We start from the raw sequence: 19,806 nt of genomic DNA on the forward strand, positions 1-19,806 counted from the left end.
ACGCTCAACTCTGTTGTGATTTTTTGTTTCCCCCCCATTTCACCTTTTAATTTTCCTCCTTCTCTGTGTTTCTCTCACCTCCATATTTCTACCATCCTTTTGTTTTGTTTTGTTTTTTTTTTTGGTGTCTGTGTGTGTGTGTTCCATTCCCTCTGCAGACCATGAAAGGAAAATTGAGTTGATTAGGTATCTCATGTCTGGCTATGTGAACGTGCATGTGCTGAACACGCTCTCCGAGCATGCCAACGTTCTGGCCTCCTCTGCTGTGGCTGCTTTCCAGGATGGAGCTGACCAGCTGCCACCTTTTCTCTTTCTGCCTGTCCCCAGTTGTCAGAGTGAGCGGGCTCCCAAACGAGATGGTTAGTAGCCACCCTTCAGCCCTGGTAGATGTAGAAGTAGTTCCAAAACGTGCTTCAAAATTCCTTTTTTTTTTTATCCTTTATCATGTGTAGTATTCTTAGGACTAAAGGCTGCCATGGTTGTGGTCGTGGAAGGAGATGATGCTGTGCTGAAGTTTAGGGTTATTTTAGGGAGAAGCATGTAGACATTTTAGGAGAACCTTATAAATAACCTGTAGACTCCAGTGTGCTGGGAGTCTCAGATTTTTTTCTTTGGCACTGCACCTATTCCCTGAAATGTCCCAGACCTCTGGTTTTTATTGTGCTTTGCATATAGTGTTGTGATCCTGGGATGAGAGATGCAAATGAAAACACAGCCAGCTGTAGAGGAAACACTGCTGTGTTCTGTACAGCTTTCCTTTTTGCTCCTCTTCCTTTTCTGCCACTAACAGTGCTGTTCCTCACTTCCATTGTGTTCTGTTTTATTAAAATCAAAAGATGGCATGCTGGCTATTAATTGTGCCACAGCAAGTCTGTGAGAACATCTAGAACCAGCTTTCATGTTCAGTTAAATGTGTCTTTCTGTTGTTTTTTCCCCTTCTGGTGCTTTTGAGTTTTCTCTGCTCAGCAGTAACCTGGGGTGGCCTGGGTGGTGGATGTTGCTCCTGCTGTCAGCAGTTGTGATGAGTGCTTGTGCAGCTGGATATGATGGGTCCAGCAGGGTTACTGCCCTGAGGAATGTGTGAGGAGGGTAAATGAGGAGCAAGGTTAGTGTGTGAAAGGAGAAAAAATGGACAATCAATTGCAGGGTTACAAAAATCCCTGTCAGACTGCACAGGAACTGAGCTTCTTAAAGTGTTCCCTTTTACAAACATGCAATGAGTGAACAGAGAAGTCAAGTAGTGATAACTAAAAGGTGTGATGTGAGTGTGTGAGAGGGAGTATCAGGTTACTCCCAGAATTTCAGTTATCCCATTATTTTTTTCACATGGTTTATCCCTACATTTGTATGAAAGGAGTTAGAGAGGATCTGGCCAGTAATAATCACTAATACCAAGAGATAAGGAGCTCAGAAATACTTTGGCAGGATTAAGGCTCTGGAGTAAGCCTTGTTCAGCCCTTTTACATGTACAATATCTTATCCAAGTGGTGCAGGAGTCTGGCAGTTTGTGGCATCAAGAAGTGAAGTCTTAAGTTCTGTATTTTTCCTCTTACACAGGGAAAGGGGAAATGTGCTTTTTGAGTGAGTGATGCTGCAGATGAACAGACCCAAGCAATTCTAAACCACAAACTGTGATGCACATTCGAGGAATCTTCTTTTCTGTGGATCTAGAGAGGCTGAGCATTTATCCAAGCCCTCTGGATACACTTTTGTTTCACTATTTAACATTCTTTTTTTAATTCTAGTAATCTAGATTTGAAAAACAATAACAATTGCTGTAAGCACCATCATTTTCCTGCAGAAATCTCTGCTCTGCATGTGTACATAGAATAAGTAGGATCACTGAAATGGCCCATTCCCTTGAGCCCTGAGCGAGCTTTACTTGTTCAGTCTTGGTAAACCCTTATTTTTCCTTCTTTCTCCTTTTTTTGGTGCCTTGAAGTGCCAGCCACAAAGCTGAACACCCTGAGCAAACCCAGCCTGGGCCAGAGCGTGAGCAAATACGACCTGCTGGTGTGGTTTGAGATCAGCGAACTGGAGCCAACGGGGGAGTAAGTCCTGGATTAATATTTTCTGTTTCAAGAGCAGTGCTTTATGGGAGTTTTGGGTTTTTTCCCCTTCTTTGTTGTGTTCAGACCAGGTTCATTTTTAGCAGTTGTCTTTGGCTGGTTTGTAGTGCTGGGGTGTAACTACTGCTGGCATTAGTTGTCCCCACTGGAAAGGAGCAAAGACACAGAAAAAACATCCTTTCACCCCCTTGGGAAGGCCTTAAGAGATAAAATGACATTCCTTCACACCTGAAGTGATCCTTCACTGAGAACTCCATGCACACCAGCTGAACAGGCACTGGGAAAACTCACCTTGTGTGGGCCATGAGTTTCAGTTCTTTGGGTCAGCAGAGACTTTGTGCTCCAGAAGTCATCGAGCAGGTCCTGTTCTGTGTTCATCTCTGATACAAAGAAGGTTTTGCCCTGGTAGGTGTTTAGGTTCTTTATTCCACAGAGTTTTCCAGAGGTACTGGAAGTACAATATACAATACTTCTGTATTCCACTGATCCTGTAGTGCCACAAAGGAGCCCTGAGGAGTCTGAGAGTGGGAGCCATAAGTAATCTGAGAGTAGGTACAAAGAAACACTCTTTATCTTCAGATGTCCTATGGAGAGGTAACTGTTGGCAGCAGGAGTTGCTGTGCTGGTCTCTCTTTCCTGCTGTTGATTCCACTTGTTGTCTCCCACAGGTACATCCCTGCCATCGTGGATCACACCGGGGGCCTGCCCTGCCAGGGGACCTTCCTGCTGCACCAGGTACTGATGAAAGCTGTGCAACAGCAGCTTTCACCTCTGCAGGGGGGACAGAACGCTGATGAGTGGGGTTTGCATCTTCCCTGTCCTGCTTTCCCAGTAGGGGCAGCTGTAGGGTCAGGCAGCCCTCAGTCTGCACTCAGTCTGGTGGCTCTGGGGCCACGAGGGGAGTGTGTTTGGCCCCCAGGATTTTGCTGTTCCTGTTGCTGATCAGTGTGAGTCCCACTCGTGAAAGATGAAAGGCCTTTTAAAAAGCAGGGACCTCTGGGACCAGGTTTGTGCCCTCAGTGTTCTCTGTGTGCAAGGACACAGAAGGATCATGTGGACTCAACTTGCATTTGTGCTCTGTCACTGCCTACAGAATGGCCATATCTCAGTGCATTTTAAGTGCCTTTTATAATCCTTACTAACAGTTTGTCTTTAGATTCTAAAGGTAATCCTAGTTAAATATGATTTATAGGTTTAAAGTTACGCTTTTTCATTAAAGTTGTGCTTTTTCTACTCTCAAATTCTCGGTTCCTTTTCATGGAGTTTACCTGGGAATTCCACTGCCTCTCATTTTTAAAATAATAGGAACAGTTCTAATAGCTTAGGAATAATGGTCATATTCCAGTAATTCCCTTGAAAGGAAAAAGTTACTTAGTCCTGGATTCACCAGTGTCCTCATCAGTATCTTTGAGAGCATAACAACAATTTCAGGGCTATTTTAGGTTAAAAAACCTCTGCCTTTGTGGAGTGAGGAGGGGGAATGAATTCATTTCTGTTGCATGTGGGATTATAACATCCCTTTGAGGTTAATTTTAGAACCCTGAAACACAGAGGTGCTTGTTCAGTTACAGACTAGTTTAAATGATCTTATTTGCTTTACTTTTGCAGAACAGATGTGTGTGTGTGTGTGTGTGTGTGTAAATGCCTCACCAGTGTTTTGGTTTTGAACTCCCCCAGGGAATCCAGCGGAGAATCACAGTCACCATTATCCATGAGAAGGGCAGTGAGCTGCACTGGAAAGATGTGAGGGAGCTGGTTGTTGGTGAGTAAACTCTTTTCACATCTTGCCCTGTAAGGAAGAAAAACTATCAGTGGTGATTCCCTTTTTTTTATCAGATTCTGTCATTTTTATGAGCATTGCCTGTGAGAGGAGGATTTTAAAGAAGATCCAGAGTTAAAACTCAAGTTCTGCAACTTCCAGTTGTTAATCACGTGGTCTGAAATGGTATTTGGGAAAACAAATTCCTTTTGTGTTGCAGGTTGAGTTTGAATTGATTCCTCTCCCTCCCCATTTCAGGGCGTATAAGAAATAAAGCAGAGGTAGATGAGGCTGCTGTGGATGCCATTCTGTCTTTGAATATTATCTCTGCAAAATACCTGAAGTCCTCTCACAGCTCCAACAGGTAAGGGAATAAAGTGAGCACTTCAGCAGGAATCTGAAATGTCTTTGACCCCTGAGGTACTGGCAGGGTGTTTGGGAAGCTGGGAATGTGGCTAATTATTAAATGTAGCATTCCATGGGCACGGGGCAGGCAGATGGAGAATGAACATCACCATAACTTCTTACTGCTGCTCAAATCTGTTGACCTACCTGAAGGATTTGTTGATGGTGCATCTGAATTACTTCCCATGTGTAAGGACCCTAAAGGGAAGGATGGAAAGGAACAGCTTCAGGGAGTCTCAGGATTTAACCCAGAACTTTTAAACTGACATGGAGGTTTGGTGCTAGAGCACAGCATTGAAGTACAAGGACAGTTTTGGGAGATACATTTACAGATGTGGACATACCTATATCCTGGAACAAGCATGTGACAGTCGAAGAGAGAGCCACGCTTTGTAAATTCATGATTTGTGGGTTTCTAAGGGTATCTCACGAATGGACTCCTGTCCCTTGTCCCCTGTGGGCAGCAGCAGGGCCCTGGCTCAGGGGTTTCTGGCTCTGTGTCCCTCATTTGGGAGCATTTGCTGTAAAGCTCAGGCTGCACATTGTTCTGCTTCGGTGTGTGCAGCAAAGGGCAGCGAGGCAGAGAGTGGGACAGGGCACAGCCTCTCCCTCCTGACACCAGCCCATCACTGGGCCACTCCCTGGCTCTGCTCAGCTGCTGAAAGCAGGAATGTCTCTGGAGTGGAGCTCTGAATGAGTTTCCAGAGGGGAGGGGGTTTGGGGGCCCAGCTCTGCTGCAGCGGCTGGGTGTGGAGTCAGATCCTCCGAGGCACTGAAATGGCTTCTTCCTTCTCCGTTAGAGGCCTGCACTTGGCTGCACCACTGCAGCACTGCAGGTGGATTTGGGATGCTGCTCCTGCCCATGGGATATCTCTGCCACCTGGTGTCTGTAGAGGCAGGCAGGGACAGAGGCTTCAGCAACTCCTCTCTGTCTGCCACTGTGAAGTGGATATTTTCCTGTACCTGGCTCAGTACAACTGGAACACTGGGCCACTCTTGCTGGTTTCCAGTCTGATACTGTTGGCTTTGCAGTTGGAAAGCTCTGTGCTTTCTGTTCTCTGGCAATTTCAGTAAATTCCTGTACAGCTCCACAGTTCCCTCAGGTGGGTCACTCGGGTGGAAGATGAGTGTGATGAAGCTGTTGACCATCTCTTCCCAAAATGCCAAGGTTTAAGTTGTGGGCTGAGTGCATGGCAGTGCTGGAGTGGGACTGAGGCCCTGGTAAGGGATATGTCTTATGTTTGCTCATTGTCTGCAGGCTGTTTTCTGCTTCCCGTGGGGGTTTTTTTGCTTTGTTTTGTTTTTTAAGTCCACATGTTCTGTTCCTCTCAGCTGTTGCTTTTCTGTTCTGCTTTTGGCTGCACTAACTGAAGCTCTTTCTATGTTTTTACAGGCTCTTTCTTGATAAGGATATGCCTAGGTATTTTCTGTTTGCTTCCTTTGTGCATAAAGATTCTTGAAAATAGAATGCTTTATGTCCTGGTTGTATTGCTGCCACCTCTCTCTTAGCTTTTATGGAATTCCATTAGCACACCTCTTAGCTCTTCCAGAACTGGTATTCCTCCTCCTTTGTGCCAGGGGTTTATTCAGGTGCAGTTCACTGGGGGACTTGTGAAGGTGAATTTTCCTTCACATGCAAGAGAACTTCCTTCCTTCAGTCTTCCTGATTCTCTAAATGTGCCATCAAATATAGCCCCTATTTGTAGTCCTTGCTATTTTCTTCCTTTGTTCTGTATCAAAGAACTAAATTGGGAACTTCTCACTGTCTCAGACTCTTGCAGTGTGTTTGAAGTACCAAGCCAAGGACTGAATGATGAGGTTACTTGAAATTCCAGCTCAGGATTGCACTGAACAAAAAGCAGTGGCTGCCATGTGAGGGCCATTCAGCCTCTGTTCTGGGGCTGGATTTGCATCTGAAACTTAACCACGTGGTTGCTGCTCCTTAACTTACCAGCTGGCAGAGGAGCTGCTCAGACTGGGTTCCCATTTCCCCTTCCAGGTGGGATCACAGGCCGATGGCTGTGCAGGCTGGGGCAGTTTGCACTCTGCTCTCTGTGCTCTGCCTCTGTGTCTTCAGTGCTCTCGATTCCCCACCTTTCACCAATACTAAAATCCACTTGAGAGTCAGTTCTAACTACACATCTAACCTGTTTCTCCTGTTTTCTGTGCTTTGCTTGTTCTGTGCTCCCTGGTGCTCCCTGTGCTGTTGGCTCTGCTGAAAGGAGTTTGCTCTTTGTCTGCTTTTTGTCTCGCTGTGTAACTCCTGTAGCACGTCCTGGTTTGGGCAGGCCAGGCTGTGGATAAGGAACTTCCTGGCTGGATAAAACCCACTACAAAAACTGTCTCAGAGCTGTGCTTGGCTTCAACTTGGTGTTTGTCCAGAGCCCATTGTTCCTGAAGTTGGTGGTGGTTCTGCCCCGATGAACACTCACCCTGTGTTCTCTCCCCGGGATGGGAAATCACTTTTGGCAGATGGTGCAGAGCCAGGGGCTCCATACACTGGTTTTCCCTTGTGTGGAGAACCAGGTTTTACTACTTTCTTTCCCACCCTGACAGTAGATCTGGAACTTGCTGAAAGTTTAAAAAATTGCTGTCGTAACTAAGTCATGATGAAAGCTTAAAACAGAAGGATTCAACACAGATGTGTGAAGGGTTAGAGACAGCCCCGTGCTGTTTGCCCAATCTAACTCCAGAGAGGATTATTACTTGACAGTGCTTTTAAAGTTACCAATTCCTTGGCCTTTAGGATATGCTGCTCTGTACCATTTTTAACAGAAACAAGATGTTTAGAAGTAATTTCCTAAGTATGCTACTTCAGATGCAAACAGTATTTAGCAGTGTTCTCACTGGACTGCACAGTTGATGGTGTCTCTAGGTTGGAGTTGAGTAATTGGTATCAGGAAAAGGGGATTCTTGGGAGCTCTATTTGAGGTCAGAACTCTCTGTTTCTGATGTCTGCTCTTAGGCTGTTTCATGTTTATTTTTGGTTTGCTTTGTGTTTTGTTATTTCTTCCATCCCCACCCTGCTTTTTGTCCTATGTCTTTAGTTGCATTTTCTGTTTTTCTGAGTCGGCCTTGGGCATTAGTGCAGAAACTTTTTAGAGATAGAACTTTTCTTGCTTTTAGTACCACATTGTTTGGACTCAAAATGGGATGAAAAACCTCAACAGCAAGGGGATTTGGGAGGGGAATCTCTAAGGGTGATGAAGAATTAACACCTTCTGTTTCTGTTGCCAGTGTGGAAAGGCATGCTGACCTCCTGGAGAAGGGTATAGCTCTTCTTTCCAAAGGGACCTGCCTGAAATCAGTCTGTGCCTGTGAGAAAGGAGAAAGCTCGTTTCCCTAAGGCCCTGCTAGAGAGGAGGGTTTGATGATCCTCTGGGTCTGGTGATTTAGCTGTGCTGTGTCCAATGCTGTCTCTCACTTCCTACTTGACCAGAAGAACTTTCCTGATTGCTGGGGTAGAGCTGGGAGAGCCTTCAGCTCCTTGCCTTTCCACGTACCCAACTGCAGAAACTTCTGTGAGAAGTTTGTGTTAGAGCTGCAAGTTTTCCCCTGAAGCTATTAGAGCATAGAAAGAAATATTTATCACTCAAACATAGGACTGACCCCATCCATCAGTAACCCTGATTTGCTGTCAGAAGCTGCTGGTTTTGTAACACTGAGTATTAGAAGGATCTCTTCTGTTGCTGTCTCTTAGTCCTGAAATAGGGTGTAGGATGAGAGTTGGTTATGAAAAAGGATCTTCCCATGCACTGGGCTGAATTGCACCTGGAGCAATAGAGGTGAACTCTGCCTGTTTAGAAACACTGTTCTTTAGTGCTGGCTTCCCTGTAGTGCTGTGACAGCTTTTGTTCTCTTCTGCATTGCCTCTTTTCTCTTTTAGATGAGTCTTTTTCAAAACAGGCAAAATACTATTTGAGGTAGAAGTAAAAAATCTTGGAAAAGAAGAGAAGGTTTTCGCTTCAATTGTTTGTTCTCTAAGTCACTGAGAGTCAGAGTGGATGGTGTCAGGGAAGAGCTGCTTCACACTGAGCAATGAGAGGGATGCAGAGGAACTTTTACTATCGAGCTTTTTACTTTTTTCCAGGACTTTCTACCGGTTTGAAGCAGTTTGGGACAGTTCCTTGCATAACTCCCTCCTCCTCAACCGAGTGACCCCGTATGGAGAGAAGATCTACATGACCCTCTCTGCTTACCTGGAGGTGAGACCCCTGTGCCTGCCTTTGGCTTGTGGCTCAGCAGAACCATTTGAGACAGTGTGTGCCCGAGATAAACACTGACTGGGCTCAGTGATTCCAGTCCTGAAGCCAATCAAAGTGTTTATTCATTTTCTGACAACAGGGTGGAAAGATTCATTCACAGTTAACACCCTAATGTCAGGGTATTCCTGCCTGGCAGCACACGTGAAGTGAAACTGCTGATCTCTGTGCCTGCCTCCTTTTGCCCATCTTTGTACCTGAAAATCCACTGAGATCACTGGAAGTTGCAGTGGAGGTACTGCTGGTGTTCCAAACACTGGCTTTGTGTGCAAGATGCTGCTGCTTTGTGCAGTGCAGTTATTTCACCCACGAGACGCTTCAAGGAGCTTGATGGCTTTCTGCACCAAACACCCCAACAAGAACAACTTCCCCAAGCTGTGCCACTCACAGGGCAGCAGTGCAGCTTGGCACAGCTGTCTGCAGCTGCTCACTCAGTGCTTTTCCTCTTAGCTGGACCACTGCATCCAGCCTGCAGTCATCACCAAGGACGTGTGCATGGTGTTCTACTCCAGGGACGCCAAGATCTCCCCGCCGCGCTCGCTGCGCAACCTCTTCGGCAGCGGCTACTCCAAATCCCCCGACTCGTGAGTTCAGTTGCCGGTTTTGGCACCGATATTTCGTGTCAATGTATGCTTTTTTTTCTCTTAGAAAAGGGCATGGGGAGGACGTAGCTTATTTTTCTTTGTTTCTTCTTTGAAACTGTACCCAGTCATGGGTTCTCCAGTCTGGTTTTGAACGTTCTTTCTTGTCTTTATTCCAGTGAAACTCTGATGGTTTCTCTCTTTACTGACCTCTTTTCCAGACTGACAGTTGGGAAGAGAGTTCCATTTTCCAAGCTTGCACATAGATGGTGCTGATCCTGACCTGGAATTTACTGCAGCAGCTGCTCTCCAAGTCCAGTGCAGGGTGGGGGGTAACATGGGGGAAATACCATTTTTAGAGATCTTGAAATCTGCCCTGGCTGTTTTATGCAACATTACAATTCAGGTCTAGTTCTAACTAACAACTCTTCCTAAACTTCTACTTTGGGGCCCACTGAACTAAAGCTGATGTACTTTCTTTCTGAAGATAACTGTGTGTTTTTGTTTCCTTCTGCCTTCCTGTGAACAGCAACCGAGTCACGGGGATCTACGAACTGAGTTTGTGCAAAATGGCAGACACGGGCAGTCCAGGTGAGCAGCCACTGCTTGTTCAAGTGATAAATATGAAACAGTGCAGAAAATGTCATGGGCAGGACAGAGTGAACAGTTCTGTCCTGATGGGAAGCAGTTCCTGTGTTTCACAGGAGAAAGGGAACATTCCTTTACTTTAGGCTTTTACTTCAGGCTCAGGTCTGTGTTTACCATTGGTGAACGAGGATTCACTGAGAACTTGACACCTCTGACATCTTGGGAAACTGGGCATGTACCAGAGTCTTAGACTTAGGGACATGATACAAAACTCACCACTGACAGTGGAGATGGGTTTGGCAGCAACAGAGTTTTCTCTTGGCCTTTTGAGGGGGATGGAAGCAATGCAGGTCAGGTAGTATCAGTGTATTTTTCTTCTAAGACGTGGCAGTTGAAGTCCTTGTGTTGAATTTAACAGACCAGCAGTTTGCAAATATCTGAATGAAGTAAGAAAGCTGCACTAAATCAGGTATCTTTGGAATGTGTCATTGCAGTGAATGAAATCCTCGCCTTGTGTATTCCCAGCCAAACAGCAGAGTTGTTGGCTCTTCACAGATTGCTGATTGTTTCTTAGTGGCTTCCCTCTGGCTGTGCTTTTAACGTGTCTCCTGTTGGTTTCTTGCTGCTCAGGAATGCAGAGGAGGAGGAGGAAAGTCCTGGATACATCTGTGGCATATGTGAGGGGAGAAGAGAACCTGGCAGGTTGGAGGCCCAGGGGTGACAGCCTCATCCTGGAGCATCAGTGGGAACTGGAGAAACTGGAGCTGCTGCATGAGGTGAGTAAAGAGATCAAAGTCAAGATTTGAATGACTTCTCCCACCAGAGAAGATACCCAGTGTGTGCCTGGCTGCTGAGTGGAACCTTCAGCTCAGAATCCCAGTGTATTCAGCAAAGGCAGATTCAGTTTCTAGTGCCATTGTAAACTCCCTTCCCTGGGGAAAATGTTCACTGCCCTGAACCCAAAGAATGCCTGAGAATGCAGTGTCTGTAGAACAGCCTGTCCTGGACAGACCATACCGATTTCTCCTCTCCCCAGGTGGAAAAAACCCGGCATTTCCTTCTGCTGCGTGAAAAGCTCGGTGACAGCATCCCCAAGTCCCTGAGTGACTCGCTGTCCCCCAGCCTGAGCAGTGGCACCCTCAGCACCTCCACCAGCATCTCCTCCCAGATCTCCACCACGACCTTCGAGAGCGCCGTGACGCCCAGCGAGAGCAGCGGCTACGACTCGGCCGACATCGAGAGCCTGGTGGACAGGGAGAAGGAGCTGGCCACCAAGGTGGGGCAGGGCAGGGGCCTCCTGGGGCACAACTGGGCTGCCAGAGGTGGTTAAAGATTAATGATGAGCTTCTCAGATAGCACGGTGAATGCCCAGCCCACATTTTAATGTGTTGTCCGGTGAAATCATCCGTTCACACCTCAAAACCACAGTAGGTTTGTGCTGTGGCTGTTCGCTCACCTCACCCCCCTTCATGAATAGTTCTGTAAGTGAAACTTCCTAATTTTATCAAGAGATTATTCCCCTCTCCCTCTGGGATTTTTCACAGCAGTTTAACCAGTTTGTTTATTGTATTCTGTTTATTGCCTCTCGTGTTCAGAATTCCCCGAAAATCTAAATGTAAAATTCTCTTTCTGTCTCTCGTTTGTTTTTCCCCCCTCTTTAGTGTCTGCAGCTCCTAACTCACACTTTCAATCGGGAATTCAACCAGGTGTACAACAGCATCAGTGATTGTAAGGTAAATATTCCATGTAGGACAATACACAATATTTGTAGTACAATAGCAACAGATCTGTGGCTCGTGGAATCTGCTGATACTGTGAAAAAATAAACCACTTTATATTCATTTTAACTGGAGGTGGTGTGGACTTGGACTGTAGTACATCTTCCAGTTTATCAGCAGACTGGAAGTGCTCTTACTGTCTTTCCCTCCATACACTTTCCCGATGGAAAAAGATAAACTGACTGTTAAAAATTCTGCCTGTAGGCACAGGGAACCCCAAGTAGCAGACTGGATAGTGTGGTGTTCCACTGAGGAAGTCAGGCTGTGAATAATCAGAGGTGCAGGACACGATAACAAGCTCTGTCTGCACAAGTGCCTTGTATTATATTTATTTATTTATTTGTGGTTGTGTGCAAAAATGTGGCTCCTGAGTAGGGCAATGGCTGATGGCAATAGCTCTGTGTTGTGTGAGCTGAGTGTTGAGGCAGGGCTGAGCCCCAGCTGCAAAGCCAGCTCTGTAAGCTCTTGTCCCTGGCTTTGTCCCTGCAGCTGTCGGATATTTCTCCCATCGGGCGCGACCCGTCCGTGTCCAGTTTCAGCAGTGCAACCCTCACCCCTTCATCTACCTGCCCTTCTCTGGTGGATTCCAGATGCAACTCAATTGATCAGAAGTAAGTGTAGTGCATTAATGGGAAAACATCACTTTTCAGTGCTTCACAAATCTCTTGGCTGTGTTTTCTCATTTTTTTCCTCCTCTTTTCTTCCTTGTCCCTACTTTGAACTATTTCTCTCTACAGCCCCCTTGCCTTACTCCTCCAGTCCCTCTGCACAGTTAATTTTCCCCATTTTGAAGTGGTTTTTTCCCCTTTGTGCTGGAGGAACACTCAGATGCTTGTCATTCCAGTGACCAGTGCATCTGCAGTGAGCAGAATCCACAAGTTGTTTCAGAGGCCTGTTACAAAGATCTACTAATAACAACCCAAATAAACCAGTTTGGCCGCTAATCTCTGTTTATCTTTCTCAGCTGTATCTGTAGCACATATTTTTGATTGAATTTGTAATAACAGCTTAGTGAAATTACATGTAATTTGTACCTTCTCAGTGTAACATCCCTGAGGGGAGGAGTGCTGATGAAGTACATTTTACATCAGAGATGTGTGTCTGTGCTGTGACTGTGTTTATCAGCAGAAACGAGGCAAAGGTAGTGAGGAAACAACTTACATGCAGTTATTATAAGTTTCATTCCACAGATATCAAGGAAAATTGCTATTTGATGTTATGCAAAAGGATCCCAATGCCTGGGCTGGAGGATGAAACTCCTAAAGCAGGCTGGGCTGTAGATGCACTTAAAATTCCATTGTCACATTCAGTTGCTTTGTTGGGATTTACTTTTCCTTCTTCACTTTTCTATAAAGGACACCAGAAGCAAATTCTCGTGCCTCCAGTCCCTGTCATGAGGTGGAACAGTTCCAGATAATTCCTGCAGTAGAAACTTCCTATCTTGCCAGAGCTGGAAAGAATGAGTTCCTAAACCTCGTTCCTGATATTGAGGAAATCAGGCCAGGGTAAGTTTTTTTTATTGGCTGAAGTTCACTGAGAGATCTGGAGGGTCCTTCTTTTGAAGACAGTTCAGGTTGTTACAGCAGAACTTTCCTGAATGCTGCTGCAGACAAAGCATGTTAAAGGCCAAGTGTCTTACACAGTGTTTTGCAGTTAGTGGGGATACTCAATAGGTGCTTAAAGCAGGGAAAAATCTCTTCCTGTTAATGTTGTGGGGTTTTTTTTTCCCAGCTCTGTGGTCTCCAAGAAAGGATACCTCCACTTCAAGGAGCCTCTCTCCACCTCCTGGGCCAAGCACTTCGTGGTGGTTCGCCGGCCCTATGTTTTTATTTACAACAGTGACAAAGATCCCGTAGAAAGAGGAATCATAAACTTATCCACAGCCCAGGTGGAATACAGTGAGGATCAACAGGCGATGGTAAAGGTCAGTCTGAGAGCTGCTGTCTGTTTGCCCACAAAGCAGGAACATCCCAGGCAGTAGTGGATCCATAACGCCAGGTGTGTCATCTCTGGTCCAAGCAAAACGCAGCTGGGAGGATGTCTGGGATCTGATGGTTCTGCCCACAAAGTTCCCAGTTTGTTTAGGGTTTCTTGTGTTTTGGACACAGCCAGAGACTGAACCTGACTGCTCTTACACATCAGATCAGCTTTTAGGGGCTGTGTTGGTGCCATCACCCTGTGTTTGGATTTTGCAGCTTCCTTTGTGTGGTGTTCTGGGGTTGTGTGTTTTGTTTACTTAAAGGAAAACCCCACAAAAAACCACACACAAACATCCTGCAAGGAATCAAATGAACTTCACTGCTGCATCAAAGTCCACACTCATGAGTTAAAACAATATTTTGTAGAATTTAAGGACTAATAATATTCTGCAAATGACCAGTGAAACGTAAATGAAAGCCCTCAGGTCTTGGGGTGGGGGGTTAGGAACGTGGCAGAGGGGAATTGTGCCTCAGCTTCTGTGCTTTTAGACCTCAGTATTTTCAACTGTTTTCCATCTTCCAGACACCCAACACCTTTGGGGTGTGCACAAAGCACCGTGGGGTCCTGCTGCAGGCCATCAACGACAAGGACATGAATGACTGGTTATACGCCTTCAATCCTCTCCTCGCTGGCACAATTCGGTGAGAGGAACCTCCCGGGCAGGGAGAGGGGCAGGGAGAGGGGCACACCACGAGCAGAGGGGAGGCAGAAAGCACCCCAGAACAATCAGGACACAAAGCACCCTGTCCTTCAGGGACTGCAGGGGCTGCTGCTTTGGCCTGGGATGTTTTGACAGCCACGCTCTGAACTTGTGTGGGATGCTGCAAAATGGCTCCCTTGCATTGCCATTGTACAGCTTTACAAAGCCCCTGCCTGCCTCTGTGCAGGCAGGTCTGCACTGCCTTTTTGGGTTCTTGATGATGAGCTAAAGCAGAAATTCTCATTTCCTTCCCTTTTTCGAGCTTCTCTGCAGCCTTCCCATTAACACAGATCCCAGGCAGCCCCTGCTTGCTGGAGAGATCTTACTCCATTGCAGTAACTCTTTCTGTCAGTTAAAAAAAAAACAACTTAAAACCTAAGCTGTCACAGCATCAAATAATTTCTGAACAGTGTAGCCCTTAAAAGATTCTGCCTCCCTTTAAAGGAGCACAGCAGAGGAGTGAGAATTTTTTCTCATTACAGCCCTGGATATGGTTCACTTTCTTGACACAGAGAGCAAAGCAGGACTGTACAAAAAGACTTAAAAAGTTGGACAAACTGTGGGGATGGAGGAAAAAATAAACTTCCAGCATTCACCAACTGCTTTTTTTCCCTTCTTTCCTGTGCAGGTCAAAACTGGCTCGAAGGCGCACGGGCCAGATGAAGTACTGAGTCCATGTAATGTTCTCATCTGTCCCCCTGCCTCACTCCTGGTAGATAGTGTTACCTCTCATTTTCTCTTTGTGATTCTTGACAGTTTTCTCTTGTATGTAATCCTGTGGCTTAACATCCCCCACCTGCCCCACCACTCCTTCAGCACATTTTCTAGGTATTCTTAACCCTACCTTTGTTTCTTTTCACCTGTACCAGAACTGTACTAGTAGCATGTGGCCCAACAAAAAAAAAAAAGAAAGAAAAAAAAAAATCAAAAAAAAAAAAAAAGGAGTGATTATGCACGACTCGAAAAAGAAAAAAAATATTTATTTTTTCTTATAATGATTGTTTTTCCCATTTCAACTGACCTTTTGGTGTCCGTCCCACTGTCTGTTGTTGTCTGTCTGGACTGCTGCAGGGTTTTCATTCAATTTGGGACTTGGCAGTGGTCATTGGTTCCCTCAGGGCAAAGTTCCAATGCCAGGGAAAGATAAATTCTTCAATGTAGACATTACCCAGCCAGGAACTGCAACAGCTCCTCAGGCTTTCTGGATCCAGCCTCTGATTTCAACTCTGTTGAGAGCTGATATTGGACAAATCTATCTGGGCAAGACTGGATTTTGGACTTGTTGAGTTTCCGGGGTCCAACAGGCAAAGGGATGAGCTGGAAGAAGGTGGAGAACAAAGCAGGAAGGACTGGCCAGAAAAATCTGCCTGGAAGCTCCTGCTGTGGGGTTGCAGTGAACAGTGCTTGGCTTTGGCTCCTACCACCAACACTGCTCTGCCTCTTGAGCTGAGGGAGCTGTGCTGATGTGAGGAGGAATAGATCCCCTGGCTGAAATACTACAGAAAATCCCCCAAATTCACATGCTCAGCCTCGTGCTTGGCAGATGGAGAGTGTTCAGTGGGAAGTGGAGTTGTTCCCTGGAGCAGGAGATCACCACAGAGGGCAGGTGCTGCTCCTGGTGCTGAGCTCTGCAGGAACAGTTCCCACCTCTCTGGGAAGGGGTTTAGGGCTGTCCCTGGTGTGTCAGGGGTGGCTGCTCTGGGGGGATTGTTCCAACAGGCCTGTTTGTGCATCCCTTACCCGTGAGGCTCAGGTGTCACCTCACCTGTCCACGGGGAGCATCCTCGGCCTAGGAAACACTTCCCAGGCACACCCAGCACTCGCAGTTTTCTCCAGGGAGCAGCAGGACACTTTCAGTTCCCTTTGGAGCAGCTGTCACGTGTCTCCTGATCTCCCTGCTGCTAGTTTTCATCAGCTGAACCCCACAAGTTAATCTGAGCTTTAGAGTTAGTCCTTCCTGGAGGACAGATCAAGTGGATCCTGGTCCTGGTCACTGGAGGGTCATAACTGGCTTCTTGGACATCAGCTGGGTGCTGTCAGTTCCTGACCTACTGTTTAAGTTCTCCTTGTGGCCAAAGCTTTGGCCTGTGCCCCAAGAAAGGAAAGCAGAAGGAATTTCCTCTCTCTGCCAGGTTTTCAGGGAGGTTGGGGGGTGTGTGTGTTTTCCTGTGTTTCAGACTCCTGTGTTCTACTTCCTTGGGCACTGCCAGGGCTGTGATCCTGGGGAATGGGCAGGAATTTCATCTGGAGGTTGCAGCCTCTCAAGGGAGAGGTAAAAGGGGGTTGTTCCACTATTCCAGCAGGCACATCTGGGCACCCTCCAGCTCCAGAAGGTCGTTTGGATTCAGGTCACGCCTCGGCCGGTCACGCCGTGCTTTGGGAATTCTGTGTGTGTGGGACTGGAATCCTCTGAGCAAGATTTTGGCTTTGTGGGGTTCTCATTGTTCAGTCAAGGGCAATGCACAGGGAGGCAAAGGAGCAGGGAGAGGAGTGTGACACTTGCTAGGACATGTCCTTGTGGCTCAGGAGAGTGCTCGAGCTAAATCACCCTCTCCTGCTGCCTCTGTGGGGCTCAGACTCCTTTCAGAACTGGAAGCCACAGTGAGGGAGCATCCTGGGGGCCCAGGAGCACGACAGGGATGGTTTTGTGGTTTGTGTTTCTTTTTTTTTTACTCTTTTTTCCCTGCTGTTTTTTGTCTTGTTTAACTGTGTGTGACTCTAAATACAGTGATGATGTTCCTTTGTTATGCAATGATGATAAAGCACTTCCAGTGTGTGGGTAAGACTTTGTCCTGCAGGAGGGCTCCTCACACTGGAGCTAAGCTGATCTCAAGAATTAGGTTAATTCTAAGCATTAAGTTATTGCTGCCATCACCACTGTTTCTGATGGGAGTGGAACCAGTTTGAGGAGGCAGAGTGATTTAGGTGGTGGTAGGTTGTGACCCACTGAGAGCATTTTAACTTTTATCTTTTTCTTTTTTTTTTTTTAACTAGAAGAAGACTAGTTTGCTAAGTCTTTGCTTTGGATAAGCCAGAGAATGAACTAAGTGGATATAGGCATTGCATGGAATCATGATTAAGGGATCTTCCTTTAAAAGCAGGAGGGGACAGATGCTTATTTTATGCAGAGCTGGAAGTGTTACAGCTGGGTTGCATAAATGTTACCCTTCTATCTAAAAACCCCAAGCAGCTTCTGGTGGCTTGGTGTCTGTGTGGACAACAGATCATCAGTAGAGCAGAATTCTGTTTTTAAGCATCACTATCTCCTAAAGCTGCATAATTTGTGACAAAATAGGTCCTGTTGTGTGGAGTTCAAACGGGCATTACTGTTTTCTGGTCTGGCATAAAGGCAAACAAAGGGGTTTTTTTCCAATTACTGAATCCTGCTCTGAGGCATTTGGGTTTCCCTACTCAGAGCTGGACTGAAATCAATCCAAGTTTTCTCTGAAAAGATAACAAAGCAAAAAAAAACCACCCCAAAACCTGAATTTCCATCCACTTCCAGGCTTAGCCCAACATGTTAGAAATTTCTCTTTGGGAACAGAACAAGAAGGGGAAAATGTGCTGATTTACCTTCTCCTGACACTTCCAAGGCCTCCCCTGGTCACCTGCTGTGTGTGTGGAGTCCCAGGGTCAAACAGCTCTCGGGACTTGGCCTCTGGAGAGGAGGCATCTGCTGTGGGCCTGCCAGCCCAGAGAGCACACACAGGGCTGGGCCTGGAGGGCTTTCCTGGGGAGAACCAGAGTGAAACTCTGCTGCCTTTGGGGCTTTGTGTTCTTCTCAAAGGGAAAGGAGAAAATTACCCTTTTTGTCCATTGAAAATGGTGGTGTTGAAGCTTCCTGGATATTTTAAAACTAAGCTAAACCTCCTATACTGTATTTTACAAATGCACTTTAACTACCTTTTTAAAGAAGATTCCCCTCTATTCTGGGATGCAGAAGGGAAGGGAGTCCTATTTCCAGACTGCTGAGAAATGAGTTTTTTTTGGTCGATGGCTAATAATCCTGATTACTAATTAGCAAGGTATTTCAAAGCAAAGACTTTACTTTTTGCTGCTTGTTATCTAATTTACAGGGATTTAATTTTATGTAATGTATTGTATATTTATACATCTGTAATTAATTGCACATTAGATAAGGAAGAGGATTAGCTTCGGTCTAACACCCACTGGTACCATACAATAACTGCCTGTGCACATGCATCTGTCTGGTTCTCCTGCACAGCCTGGGTTGGTGGGGGGGTGTTTGTGCCGTGGTGGGTGTTTCTGTGGAAGCTGCAGGTGCTGAGCCTGCTGCTGGAAGGAGGAGGATCCTGCTGCTGCCCGGGAAGGGTCTGGGAACGCCCCCTGGGCCGGGTGTGCCGCGTGCGTTCCATCGCCCCACTGGAGTTCCTTGCCCCGGTTGGTGGGCTGGCTGTGCTGTCTGCAGCAGGAATGTATTAACTTTGTGCTTCCTCGTTTAAAAAAAACATCAGCTGTCCCAGAACAGGACTGACTTTTCTTTTGTTCAGAAGGCCATTTATGCGTTCTGTGTATTCGAAACCAAAACGAGTCCAACGCCAAGCAGGTGGTTGTGTCCAGTGTCGTTGGGAACAGGTTGTAAATTGCCAGGATCGGCTGTGGATTCGGCAAACTGAGGGGGTGGAGCTCCTAAGTCTTCAATTCTTAATGCTGCCAAGTGAATGGCCTGACCCTGAGCAGTGCTGAACCACCCCTTGCTTTCCCAGAGGCCAGGACTGGAAGCAGAGGGAGTGTTGGGTGATCAGCACTCCCCAGGATCAGGTCCTGAATTTTCCACTCTGCGTGTCCATACTCCATGTGCAGTTGGTTCTGGCTCCCGAATTCGGCCATCAGACGTGCTGTTCACTGAGTACATCCCTGGGGAGCGCAGTGCCCGTGCCCCTGTTCATCTCTGCACTCGAGGTATACAAGGTAAATGCTGGATAAGTGGCCTTCTCGAACAAATCTCTTTGCAAACTGATTTCATCCCAGCGAAGGAGTGTATCAGCAACACTGTACATTAATTTCAGGTTTTCATTTTCTTATTTTATTTTGTAAATATATCCGATATTTGGAGCTTGAGTATACAAAATGTAAATATAGTTCATGTATTTGTACTAATTCTGATCCATTTGCTGTATAGCCTTAGGTGTGCAATGCAGATATCTAACTGTGTATGGTAACCTTGCACCACTGAACTGTTAGTGAACGAGGTGAAACAATAAAGGTACAACCAGTGCATTAGCAGGTATGATGTGTGCTCCTTTCATCAGCATTTAATTACTGCTATCTTATATTGGTTGCTTGTTTTCTAAACCTGTCCTGAACAAGCTGGTGCTTCTGTGAGATTTCTGTGAGGCCCTGCTTGTCTTCCCTCATCCTTTCCCCTCTGCTGTGTTACACAGAATATCTAAGGCCTCTTTGGATGCTTTCAAAAGATTTTTTGGCTTGGAAGATGAATTCAGCTTGTCACAGATGTCAGTACTGAACCCGCTCATCTGGCGTGACAGTTAAAAATGAGAGGAAATGTGTGAAATCAAACCACCCAAACACAACAGCAAAGTCTGAGGCACCAGCTCTGTGAACAAAGATGTGTCAGGGAGTCCCCATGGATCGTTCCTGTCTTGGTGTGAAGGTGGAAAGGTCTTAAAAGTCATGGACAGGACATTCCCAAAGCATTCGAG

General features: G+C 46.3%; 1 protein-coding gene across 6 annotated transcripts in view; it reads left to right on the forward strand.

Annotated features, from left to right (window-relative positions):
* KIF1B (kinesin family member 1B) overlaps positions 1 to 19,366 on the forward strand; it is an 82,048-nt gene extending 62,682 nt beyond the window's left edge. For all 6 annotated transcript variants that reach the window (XM_050322655.1, XM_050322658.1, XM_050322657.1 and 3 more), the window contains 15 exons: positions 1,943 to 2,051; positions 2,738 to 2,804; positions 3,747 to 3,831; positions 4,087 to 4,192; positions 8,324 to 8,438; positions 8,946 to 9,079; positions 9,606 to 9,667; positions 10,295 to 10,440; positions 10,701 to 10,940; positions 11,326 to 11,397; positions 11,932 to 12,053; positions 12,798 to 12,947; positions 13,174 to 13,366; positions 13,945 to 14,063; positions 14,751 to 19,366. In XM_050322655.1, the coding sequence (XP_050178612.1) occupies positions 1,943 to 2,051; positions 2,738 to 2,804; positions 3,747 to 3,831; positions 4,087 to 4,192; positions 8,324 to 8,438; positions 8,946 to 9,079; positions 9,606 to 9,667; positions 10,295 to 10,440; positions 10,701 to 10,940; positions 11,326 to 11,397; positions 11,932 to 12,053; positions 12,798 to 12,947; positions 13,174 to 13,366; positions 13,945 to 14,063; positions 14,751 to 14,793 (1,763 nt within the window). In that variant the 3' untranslated portion in view covers positions 14,794 to 19,366. The remainder of the gene's footprint in view (positions 1 to 1,942; positions 2,052 to 2,737; positions 2,805 to 3,746; positions 3,832 to 4,086; positions 4,193 to 8,323; positions 8,439 to 8,945; positions 9,080 to 9,605; positions 9,668 to 10,294; positions 10,441 to 10,700; positions 10,941 to 11,325; positions 11,398 to 11,931; positions 12,054 to 12,797; positions 12,948 to 13,173; positions 13,367 to 13,944; positions 14,064 to 14,750) is intronic.
* The last annotated feature ends 440 nt before the right edge of the window (positions 19,367 to 19,806 follow it).

The sequence above is a fragment of the Myiozetetes cayanensis genome, unplaced genomic scaffold, assembly GCF_022539395.1.
Source record: "Myiozetetes cayanensis isolate MyiCay16 unplaced genomic scaffold, myiCay2020 scf28, whole genome shotgun sequence".
In the NCBI taxonomy this organism is placed as follows: domain Eukaryota; kingdom Metazoa; phylum Chordata; class Aves; order Passeriformes; family Tyrannidae; genus Myiozetetes; species Myiozetetes cayanensis.